This window comes from Salvelinus sp. IW2-2015, linkage group LG4q.2 (genome assembly GCF_002910315.2).
Source record: "Salvelinus sp. IW2-2015 linkage group LG4q.2, ASM291031v2, whole genome shotgun sequence".
NCBI lineage: Eukaryota > Metazoa > Chordata > Actinopteri > Salmoniformes > Salmonidae > Salvelinus > Salvelinus sp. IW2-2015.
In genome coordinates, this window is record NC_036843.1 from 4,284,076 (window position 1) to 4,296,542 (window position 12,467).

Sequence of the window (12,467 nt, forward strand, 5' to 3'; positions counted from 1 at the left end):
CCTTGAAAATACATCCACAGGTACACCTCCATTGCCTCCCTTCAAACTCAGTGCCTCTTTGCTTGACATCATGGGAAAATCTAAAGAAATCAGCCAAGACCTCAGAAAAAAAATTGTAGACCTTCACAAGTCTGGTTCATCCTTGGGAGCAATTTCCAAACTCCTGAAGGTACCACGTTCATCTGTACAAACAATAGTACGCAAGTATACACACCATGGGACCACACAGTCGTCATACCACTCAGGAAGGAGACGCATTCTGTCTCCTAGAGAAGAACGTACTTTGGTGCGAAAAGTGCAAATCAATCCCAGAACAACAGCAAAGGACTTGTGAAGATGCTGGAGGAAACAGGTACAAAAGTATCTATATCCACAGTAAAACAAGTCCTGTATTGACATAACCAGAAAGGCCGCTCAGCAAGAAAGAAGCCACTGCTGCAAAACCGTCACTACGGTTTGCAACTGCACATGGGGACAAAGATTGTACTTTTTGGAGAAATGTCCTCTTGTCTGATGAAACAAAAATAGAACTGTTTGGCCATAATGACCATCGTTGAGGAAAAAACATGACGCTTGCAAGCTGAAGAACACCATCCCAACCGTGAAGCACGGGGGTGGCAGCATCATGTTGTGGGGGTGCTTTGCTGCAGGAGGGATTGGTGCACTTCACAAAATATATGGCATCATGAGTAAAGAAAATTATGTGGATATATTGAAGCAACATCTCAAGACATCTGTCAGGAAGTTAAAGCTTGGTCGCAAATGGGTCTTCTAAATGGACAATGACCCCAAGCATACTTCCAAAGTTGTGGGAAAATGGCTTAAGAACAACAAAGTCAAGGTATTGGAGTGGCCATCACAAAGCTCTGATCTCAATCCTATAGAAAATGTGTGTGCAGAACTGAAAAAGCGTGTGTGAGCAAGGAGGCCTACAAACCTGACTCAGTTACACCAGCTCTGTCAGGAGGAATGGGCCAAAATTCACCCAACGTATTGTGGGAAGCTTGTGGAAGGCTTCCCGAAGCATTTGACCCATGTTAAATAATTTAAAGGCAATGCTACCAAGTACTTATATGATTGTATGTAAACTTCTGACCCACTGGGAATGTGATGAAAGAAATAAAAGCTTAAATAAATCATTCTCTCTACTATTATTCTGACATTTCACATTCCTAAAATAAAGTGATGACCCTAACTGACCTACGACAGGGAATTTTTACTAGGATTAAATGTCAGGAATTGTGAAAAACTGAGTTTAAATGTATTTGGCTAAGGTGTATGTATTCTTCCGACTTCAACTGTATATACTTTGTGTATATATATATATATATAATTTTATACACACACAACAATTTATGCAACAGGGATCTTGATCCAGGAGGGGATTGAATGTCTCTGCCATAGAGATTCTATTCAATTTCTAGAGCGGATACAGTATATAAACCCTCAAAGTTACAGAATGGGGTGAAAATGGCAGCCATATTGGTCAGGGAGAAATCCCAACCCGTCTAATTGGAATGAATGGCAGTAGAGGCATAATCATAAAAGGTATGTGATATATCAGAAATTGTGAAATAGAATTACTGTCAACTTAAAATATTGTCAAATAATTATAAATACAGTTTGTACGGGTTTTACACCAATTTTCTGTATAAACAGCCTCTAAACTATATCTAAACAGACCATAGACTCTGGTTGATTCTCTACTCTAGATGTGTGTTCTCTCTCTGTTCTGGGTAGTAGTTACAGCTCTCTCTCTCTCTCTCTGTGTTCTGGGTAGTAGTTACAGCTCTCTCTCTCTCTCTCTGTGTTCTGGGTAGTAGNCAGCTCTCTCTCTCTCTCTCTGTGTTCTGGGTAGTAGTTACAGCTCTCTCTCTCTCTCTCTGTGTTCTGGGTAGTAGTTACAGCTCTCTCTCTCTACAGTAGCTTGCGAAAGTATTCACCCCCCTTGGCATTTTTCATATTTTTGTTGCCTTACAACCTGGAATTAAAATGGATTTTGAGGGGGTTTGTATCATTTGATTTACACAACATGCCTACCACTTTGAAGATGCAAATTATTTTTCATTGTGAAACATACCTAGAAATAAGACAAAAAAACTGAAAACTTGAGCGTGCATAACTATTCACCCCCCAAAGTCAATACTTTGTAGAGGCACCTTTTGCAGCAATTACAGCTGCAAATCTCTTGGGGTATGTCTCTATAAACTTGGCACATCTAGCCACTGAGATTTTTGCACATTCTTCAAGGCAAAACTGCTCCAGCTCCTTCAAGTTGGATGGGTTCCGCTGGTGTACAGCAATCTTTAAGTCATAACACAGATTCTCAATTGGATTGAGGTCTGGGCTTTGACTAGGCCATTCCAAGACATGTAAATATTTCCCCTTAAACCACTCGTGTGTTGCTTGAGCAGTATGCTTAGGGTCATTGTCCTGCTGGAAGGTGAACCTCCGTCCCAGTCTCAAATCTCTGGAAGAATGAAACAGGTTTCCCTCAAGAATTTCCATGTATTTAGCGCCATCCATCATTCCTTCAATTCTGACCAGTATCCCAGTCCCTGCTGATGAAAAACATCCCAACAGCATGATGCTGCCACTACCATGCTTGTGGGAAAGTGTTCTTTGGGTGATGAGAGGTGTTGGGTTTGCCCCAGACATAGCGTTTTCCTTGATGGCCAAAAAGCTCAATTTTAGTCTTATCTGACCAGAGTACCTTCTTCCATGCCTTTTGGAGAACACCAAACGTGTTTGCTTATTTTTTTCTTTAAGCAATGGCTTTTTTCTGGCCACTCTTCCGTAAAGCCCAGCTCTGTGGAGTGTACGGCTTAAAGTGGTCCTATGGACAGATACTCCAATCTCCGCTGTGGAGCTTTGCAGCTCCTTCAGGGTTATCTTTGGTCTCTTTGTTGCCTCTCTGATTAATGCCCTCCTTGCCTGGTCTGTGAGTTTTGGTCGGCGGCCCTCTCTTGGCAGGTTTGTTGTGGCGCCATATTCTTTCCATTCTTTAATAATGGATTTAATGCTGCTACATGGGATGTTCAAAGTTTATGATATTTTTTTATAACCCAACCCTGATCTGTACTTCTCCACAACTTTGTCCCTGACCTGTTTGGAGAGCTCCTTGGTCTTCATGGTGCCACTTGCTTTGTGGTGTTGTAGACTCTGGGGCCATTCAGAACAGGTGTATATACTGAGATCATGTGACACTTAGATTGCACACAGGTGGACTTTATTTAACTAATTATGTGACTTCGGAAGGTAATTGGTTGCACCAAATCTTATTTAGGGGCTTCATAGCAAAGGGGGTGAATACATATGCACGCACCATTTTTCAGTTTTAAATTTTTTCGAATTTTTTGAAACAATATTTTTATTTTATTTCACTTCACCAATTTGAACTATTTTGTGTATGTCCATTACATGAAATCGAAATAAAAATATATTTAAATTACAGGTTGTAATGCAACAAAATAGGAAAAACGCCAAGGGGGTGAAAACTTTTGCAAGGCACTGTATGTCTGTTCTGGGTAGTAGTTACAGCTCTCCCTCTCGCTCTCTCAAGTTGGCCTTAAACTGTTCCCCTTGATCTGAGTGGGTGCTACAGTCCAGTCTCCTCGTCTCACTCTCCTCCTCTCCCCTCTCCTCTCCTCTGGTGTGAGGGGTAGTATAGAGGCGCCAGTAGAGCTGAGCTGTGTTTGCTTAACCAGGTTCATCCCTCTCTGTTTCCGTCTTGCCTCACTCTGAAGAAATTAAATATATATAGTGTGTGTGTGTCCTGTGTTAGGGTTCAGTGGAGCGAAGGGAAGGGGATAGGTCCTGAGTTTACAGTCTTCCTCCACAGATGAACAGGCTCACCCCTGACCTGGACTGATGCTCTGCTGCACACACACCCACCCACCCACACCACACAACACATCACACCACACACATCACACACACACACACACACACACACACACACACCAGACTGATCACTAGAAATGGACAGTGATTTCCAAAAAGGTCCCCTGAATGTTGATATATGCCTTCAGCAACATTTTTTAAACGAGTGCCCAGCACTGAACTGGTGCTGCTCAGAGCCAGAGCGTGCTGCTTAGACCCCTTCGCCACCACAGTTCACAATGCTCCAGCAAGCCGTGAGAATACTTGATGATACTTGATGGTAATAGCGCATCGTTTAGAATTATTTTATTTTAAGCCTTTCCCAAACCATGACCCTAACCTTATCCACTCAGAATGAATACCTAAACTTAACCCTTTGAGTTGTTTCTGTTTTAACCCAGTAACCACGCAGAATTAATTCGTGGGAAATAGAGTTCACCCATAATACGTCGAATTTTGAAGGGAAAATGTGCTATCTTGTTGCACACACACACACTTAATTAACTTACACACGCACACAAACACCAGGGTTTATCTGCTTCTGGCGGATAAAAAAAAATCGAAAAGCCGATAAATAAAAATTGTCCAGGAGTAAAATAAAAATTCCCATTGTGAAATTATGCTTTTTAGCCTACTCATTGTCGGAAATACCAGTCGATGAAAATACATTTGACTGGTCATGCTTATCAGTCTATAGATTCATTTGCATAATTTCATGGAATTAAATTGGCGAGTGTGTACAGTATATTCTTTACATATCTTATTTATCACACATGCAGCAGATAGGCCGTCAGGCCTATGCAGATTGGCCGTAAGGCCTTTGAGCGGAAAATCTGTCAGACAGTGTAAGAGCTACAGCATCTCGAACAGCAAATGCATAGGCAACGCAAGGCAGACTTCAGCGTGTCACACACCACTTTGCATTGAGCTGGAGGCAGTATGCGCTTTGAAAACCTATACTTAATTGTTTGAAACCTGAATGTTTTACTACATATTATGAATGTCTTACCTTGCTTCAAAGTAGCCTAGCCAAATTCAGACAATATCCGTGGAGGAAATTATTTTATATAAACTTTCTTTCGTTGTCCAGTAGCCAAAAGGCACAATCCTAGTCATACTAGCAACCCATGCTAGCTGTTGCATATTACATCTCCCCTCTTTCTACATTTCTAACGGATATTTTCATCTCTGTCACATGAAACCGCTCGCATGTTCGGTGCACTTCGACAATAGTGTTTTCCCATGCATTGTATTATGGAACGAACATTTCCGTGTAGCCTACTGTCTTGTATGCATTGCTGCGCGTATAATGTGAAATAATACTAGTTTATCAACAGTTTAAGCTGGACGTTAAGCTAAATCTGTTGCTTCAGACACATTGCTTAAAATATATATATCTGTTTTTGCCTAGGCCTACCGGATGTATACATTTGGGATTTATCGTCCCACAACTGTCCCAGAGTCTGTTTGGAACAGGCTGTTTATTTCTCGACACGCTGACCAATAGAACAGGTCAACTTTTCTACTATGAGGATAGTGCATTGACATAGGCTAGTGATTTTGCTGTTCATTACTCATCTTGTTGGCTGAGGAAAAGTACATGTGGACAGTTGTTCTACAGTCTTCAAAGTGCGCAACCGAATTTGGTAAGAAAGACTGCACATAGTTGCATCCTCAACTTGCATGTTCTGTTACTATGAATTACCGTAATTTAAATGTGATTTAAGTCATTCTGAGCGCCGTGGGTGGACGCCCTAATCAGGTTACCCACCCAATGCATATGTGTCCGGTCAACTGCGCCACATGTTCCTAAAGGAAACCCTGACACACACACACACACACACACACACACACACACACACACACACACACACACACACACACACACACAGAGACACACACAGCCCAAACGCACCTGCACAGTTTCTATGGAACTATGTTGGTTTGTGAGTTGGGCTGAGCTTCCACACAGTGGAAACCAGTCACCCGACAACTGATGCTTGAGTTTCTAGAAGAACAGCATACTTCCAAAAGACCCACAGCAGCTAATCTCACACAGACTCCAACTACAGAGTCCCTTTCATAACGGATCCTATTTTGTGAGAATTGCTACAGCCTCTGGTCATGCCTGCTATCCTACTCTATACAGAGCCAGGACATGAGTCTGCTTCCCAATGAATCATTGATGTAGAGGGACTGACGCCAAGCTAAACGCTGCTAAACAAGCTCAAGTAGTAACCCTTCAGAAGCAAGTCAGCCAGGGTGCCTTTTAAGTAAAGCCAGGTTCACATGTCTGGCCTGGAGCAAGACTTGGGTACAAAGTGTGCAAAACACATGTTTTGTGTGTGTGCACAAAACATAGAAAATATGTCTGCATGAGTTCAGCAAAATGCACTTGACAGAATATTGATCATAGGAAAATACTGTGTGTGTAATACACAAACAACAGTGTTTCTCTTCTAACCCTTGTACAGTATTTCACAGTAGACTAAGAGTAGGTAGCAGTTTAACTGGGTAGCTGGATACAGTATGATGCACTAGTCCCCCCCGTCTCTGAGCCTCTCTCCCCCTCCCTCTCTGTCCCTTCCTCACTCACTCCCTTTACCTCCCTTCCCAGCATGCAGTGGGGTTGAGTGGGCCACAGTGCAGAGCCCTAACCCCTCTGTGACATTACAGCTCTGAAGAGAACACGGGGAGAACATAAGGAGCATGCGTGGCATGCTCCTCTCACACACATACACACACCAGGGTGGGAGGACTGGTGCCACACACACACACACAGACTGAMGGGGAGTGTGTGTGTGTGCGTGTGAAGTGTGTGTTTAAGGAGCGGGGGTATCGGCCTCCCCAGCTGCGCCCTGTCAATCATGGCCCAGGCAGCAGTGGGAAAAACAGAGGAGAGGAGGAGGGAGGGAGAGTGGTCATTCTATTTTTCTCTTTTGTTTCATGAAWGTCTGGCTGAGACCACCGCAGTTGGAGCATCACACCACCATGTATGTGTGGAATGTGGAAGGTCGGAGTTGTGTGTTACTCACATTATCTAGGATTTGAAAAAAACTTTACACCTAAAACCTACACATTTCATACAACTTGTGATTCAAAGGTGTCTGAGTCCATTTTGCCTCACTTCTCCCTGCCCCCCCCTTCTCTCTCCCACTCTTTCCACATGGTTCCCCCTCCACTCACTGTCACGGAAACAGAACAGAGCAGGCTGACTGCTTGACTGGCTGTCAGGGGAGGAGAGGAGAGAGCAGGGCAACATGTACTGACTGGAACGGCAAGGCTACAGTAGGCAGCGTGTGAAAGCTCAGACTAGACTAGAGGAACAGGCTTCACTGGAGCACAGCCTCAGGTGTCAGGGCTGGAAGCTGCTCTCACAAGCTAGAGATCAACCTAACACCACTGCTAAAAGTCAAGCTAAAAGTCAAGCTAAAAGTCAAGCTAAAAGTCAAGCTAAAAGTGAATAAGTGTCCAGGCTTGAATAGATGCAGACACACACACACACACCACATTCCAGCACAATCAGAAACAATAACAGGACAGTTCCATTACCATTTCCATTTGAGTCATTTAGCAGACGCTCTTATCCAGAGTGACTTGCAGTTAGTGCATTCATCTAAAGATACCTGGGTGGGACAACCACATATCACAGTCATAATAGAGTTCCCCGACCCTCGGTTCCCCCAGTGGGGAGATGACAGGAGCTTCAGACCCAACATCAGACAGGTGAAAGAAAACAGTTCTGGCTGCTTCCTGACAATTACACACACACACACACACACACACACACACACACACACACACACACACACACACACACACACACACACACACACACACACACACACACACAAAGAGAAAACCAACGCATGGGCGTTCTAGAAACAAAATACACCTGCCAAACATCCCTGCAGATTAACATCTAGTCTATCTGTTTCTATGGTTGGAAATAGTCCAGAAATTGCTCTGAGGCGATGCTGGGATTAAAGCAACATAATGTGAACTGATGTGATGTGCATGGTAGTGTAGTGAAGGCTGAGCTGAGACGCTCTGGGAACACACTGACACATCAACGCAATCTCTCATTTACAAAAAAACCTTTCATGATTGAGGTTCAGAGACATCGAGAGGAGAGGGAGGGAGAGGGGGAATGCTTAAAGAGAGAGAAAGAGAGGGACGATGTTGAGAGAGCTAGGGAATGGCAGTGAAGTATTGGATCAGAGAGAAAGAAAGGAGGATGAAAGAGAGAGAGAGAGAGAGAGAGGTAAAACAGGCAGCATGTGACAGACAGAGACAGCAGAGGGTTACACTTCCGTAAAGAGGGAGACGGTTAAAAGAGAGAGAACGAGAGAAAGGCGGGAGATGATAGGGACAGAAAGACAGAGAGGAAATGAAAGAGAGGAAGAGAGAAAGGAATGTGAGTCTGATGGTGCCTGTGTTGAACTACATCCTCCATCTTGACTAGCTGAGAGACTATTGCACTCACAAGGCTCATTGTAATTAAATCAAATTAGTGTATAAGGCAGGATCCAGCTCAGAATATTACCCTAGTACACCTGTTCTCTCCTCTCCCTTCCTCTCCGCTTCTCCGCTCCTCTCCTCCCCTTTCCTCTGCTCTCCCTTCCTCTCCCTTCCTCTCCTCTCCGCTTCTCCTCCCTCCTATCCCTTCCTCTCCTCTCCACTTCTCCCCCCTCCTCTTTTCTTCTCTCTGCTTCTCGCACCTCCTGTCCTCTCCGCTTCTCCTCTTCACTCTAACAATACTTAGTGTAGCAGAGCCTAATCTAAGGTGCCCATTTCTACTTATGTAGGCAGTGCACACACAACAGAGTGGCGTAGTGTTAATGTGGGCATTAGATCCGAAATGGGCAATGAAATCTAGGTCTGCCCTCAGAGACTGAGGGGGAAGAGGAGCCTAAAGGGAATCGGATCGTTTGATTGAAGAGCGTAGCTCTGATCCCACCCTGAGTGACAGGGCTCTCCACCAATCCTGCACTGACAGCTCAGGGAGCACAGAGGAAGGGGAGGGAAGAGAAAGGGTTGGAGTGTGCACTGTGCTTTTKTCTTCCCCCTCTGTTTCTTTCATTAAACACAAATACAGTTTGTATTTGTCTACTACCTTTTACATATTTGACACACTCAAATAAGGCGACTTTWAAAAAAAAAGTGACACTCCTATATGACACTTTAGTAATGGTGGGGATTGGCTGGGAGAGCTGTCACTCACCGGGAGGCTGGAGGGGCGGTCCTGCGGGATCAGACCCATGTCCTCAAGGTTGGCCTTCCCAGAATTCCCTGGGACATGCTGCTGACTCCTGGTGCTGTCTCTGTAGCTCTCCTGCGGAGCCTCCTGGAGAGAGAGAGAGAGACAGAGAAAGACAAAGAGAGAGAGAGAGCAAGAGAGAGATAGAGAAAGAAGAAAGAGAGAGGAGAGAGAYAATGAGAAAGAGTGGAATAGAGTACATAGAGAAAAAAAAATGATGGGGGAGGGAGAGTTTGACAGAAAATGACATCATGCATTAGAGTGTGTGTCTCAGGGGGCAGGGGTCTGATGAATGAAGCAGAGCTCTAACAGCAGCTTTGCACATGATGAATTAAAGTGAGCTAGCCTCCCTCCCTCCATGTTTTGACTAGCTGTGAAGGAGGCATGAATGCCAGTCTCGCTCTGAAACCTCAGGTACAGTGTGTGTGTGTGTGTGTGTGTGTGTGTGTGTATATGTGTGTTGTGTGTGTGTGGGTGTGTGTGTGGTGTGTGTGTGTGTGTGTGTGTGTGTGTGTGTGTGTGTGTGTGTGTGTGTGTGTGTGTGTGTGTGTGTGTGTGTGTGTGTGTGTGTGTGTGTGTGTGTGGTGGTGTGTGGTGTGTGTGTGTGTGTGTGTGTGTGTGTGTGTGTGTGTGTGTGTGTGTGCGTGCGTGTGTGTTAGGTATACAGGCAGAGTGGAGCTGAGTGTCCCCCAGTCAGACAGTGGACCAGATAGATAGAAGTAAATACAGGACAGTAATACCAGACTGTAATTAGGTTTTAATTGAGTGCTGCTGGACACACTGTTTAGCATGGGAGACATGACAGCCTACACTACTGCAGCACATCCACAGAGTGTAGACAAACACACACACACACAAACACACACACACTACAACCCAATACTCCACAATAAACCACCTACTGGTGGACACACCAGCGTGGGTGAATGTATTGTCACACAAACGCATACACCAAAACACCCCATCAACAGTAGTCTATTCCACCAAATCTGATATCTTGAGAAACACACCTTCATCCTTTCCCCCAAATTGTTTTCTCTTAACTATAAATCACWACCATATTAAGTCTGTAAACCAATTTACTTTGCAGAGATAAAAAAGTAATGTTCTAATTGAGTTCCTTTCGTAGTCAGCTCATCGTACACTGTGTTCAGTTATCAGACAGCCACCAGGACAATGGCAGGATGCTTCTATCTGGGGTACAGGACTACCTCTCTCTCTGCTGGCATCACACGGACACCACAAACACATCGTCTGTACAATCTCTTGACATGACTTAAGTGGCTCTGAATAACCTCAGGAGGTCATTCACTACAACAGCAGCGAGGCTGAGGATTCCCAAACAAATAGACGAGGTTCTATATTTAGTACTACGGCGGTGAATCCTACTGACATAGAGCCTCCCTGGCCAGTGCACTAGGCAGGGTACCAGGGTACACTCTACTCTACACTGGCACCATGCCAACCTACAAGCTTTATTACATCCCACACCAGAGGCAACCCTTCATTTAGCACGACGCCCCTTACACAAACATACAGCTGTTTTCCCTGTAAAAACACACAGCAATGTTCCTTACACAAACACACAGCACTTCCCAAGGTAAACAGAGACGAAAACAGGGGAAGTCATCCACTTGAAAAGTATTTAATGCAGACATCCTGAGACTGGTCTGGCCACACTCACCACTCCACTAGTGTACACACTGGCAGATAGACAGACGGACACGGGCACACACGCATCACTACATTAACTTTATTGAAAACTGGAGAGACACTGCAAAGACTAGTCATTATTTACTTAGGCAGAAATGTGTGTGTGTGAGAGAGAGAGAGAGAGAGAGAGAGAGAGAGAGAGAGAGAGAGAGAGAGAGTGAGTGTGATGTGTATTTACTCTTTTACTCGAATGGAATGCTGTGACAACTGTAAGGTAAGGTTAGTAAGGTTAGGCTCGTGTTTAAGTCCTGACATCATCATCTGCTTTTACTGTTACTATAGAGAGAGAGAGAGAGAGAGAGAGAGAGAGAGAGAGGGAAGCGAGGGAGAGCGAGGAGGGAGAGCGAGAGCGCGAGGGAGAGCGAGAGCGCGAGGGAGAGCGAGAGCGCGAGGGAGAGGCGAGAGCGGAGGAGAGAGACGAGAGAGCGAGGGAGAGAGCGCGAGAGAGCGAGGGAGAGAGCGCGAGAGAGCGAGGGAGAGGGAGAGCGCGAGGGAGAGCGAGAGGGAGAGCGAGGGAGAGAGAGCGAGAGAGCGAGGAAGAGAGAGCGAGAGAGCGAGGGAGAGAGAGCGAGAGCGCGAGGAGAGGGAGAGCGCGAGGGAGAGCGAGGGAGAGCGCGAGGGAGAGAGAGCGAGGGAGAGAGCGCGAGAGAGCGAGGGAGAGAGGCGAGAGAGCGAGGGAGAGAGCGCGAGAGAGCGAGGGAGAGCGCGAGGGAGAGCGAGAGCGCGAGGGAGAGCGAGAGCGCGAGGGAGAGAGAGCGAGGGAGAGAGCGCGAGAGAGCGAGGGAGAGAGAATCAATGAGCACAGCCAAGGTGAGGTTAGTCTCATTTTGCTTTATGTATTTTTTATGTCAATGTCTCGAAAATCCTATTTCTGAAACTAATTTAGAAGCTATGATGAACCAACTAGAATATCATCCACTCCATACCGAACACCTGGAGCTATACTTAATAATGTCTTTACACCACAACACACACACACAACACACACACACACACACACACACACACAACACACACCACACAACACACACACACACACACACACACACACACACACACACACACACACACACACCACACACACACACAACACACACACACACACCCACACACACACACTTTTAACAAGGCTTCATCTTAGAGTAATAGAAAAGGGGGTATTGAAGAGAAGTGTACATGAGGGAATGTAGGAATCTGACTGACTTAAATGTATCAGACAGCCGTGTGTAGAGCTGCGTAAATGAGGTAATATTGCATATATAGACTGAAAATTGGTCAATAGGCTATTTGGTCTGAGGGCTTGGAGATGGATAGAGAGCATTTATAAATAAATTAAAACAAATGAAGAAAAACAAAGCTAGTCTTCCTCTACCCCAGTAGAAAGGCTATCTCTGTCAGTGGCATGGCCTCTCTTCTCTCTCTCTCTCCATCCCTCCATTCTTCACTCCCTCTCTCTCTCCTGTCAGGCACCTCATGACTACCAGATGAATAAGTCATTCCACACCTTCAACAGATCTCTTACAGATTGCCACCAACGCCATTAATATTCATACAAAATGAAGCTTAATTGTGCGTCTTTAAAAGCCCCGTGGCCCCAGCGCATCCCTGCCCA

General features: G+C 45.1%; 1 protein-coding gene across 1 annotated transcript in view; it reads right to left on the reverse strand.

The window, feature by feature from the left end:
* Positions 1–12,467, reverse strand: part of LOC111963157 (AT-rich interactive domain-containing protein 1B-like) — a 251,145-nt gene that overhangs the window by 180,391 nt on the left and 58,287 nt on the right. The window contains 1 exon segment of the mRNA XM_070443334.1: positions 9,107–9,229. Coding sequence (XP_070299435.1) covers positions 9,107–9,229 — 123 coding nt within the window.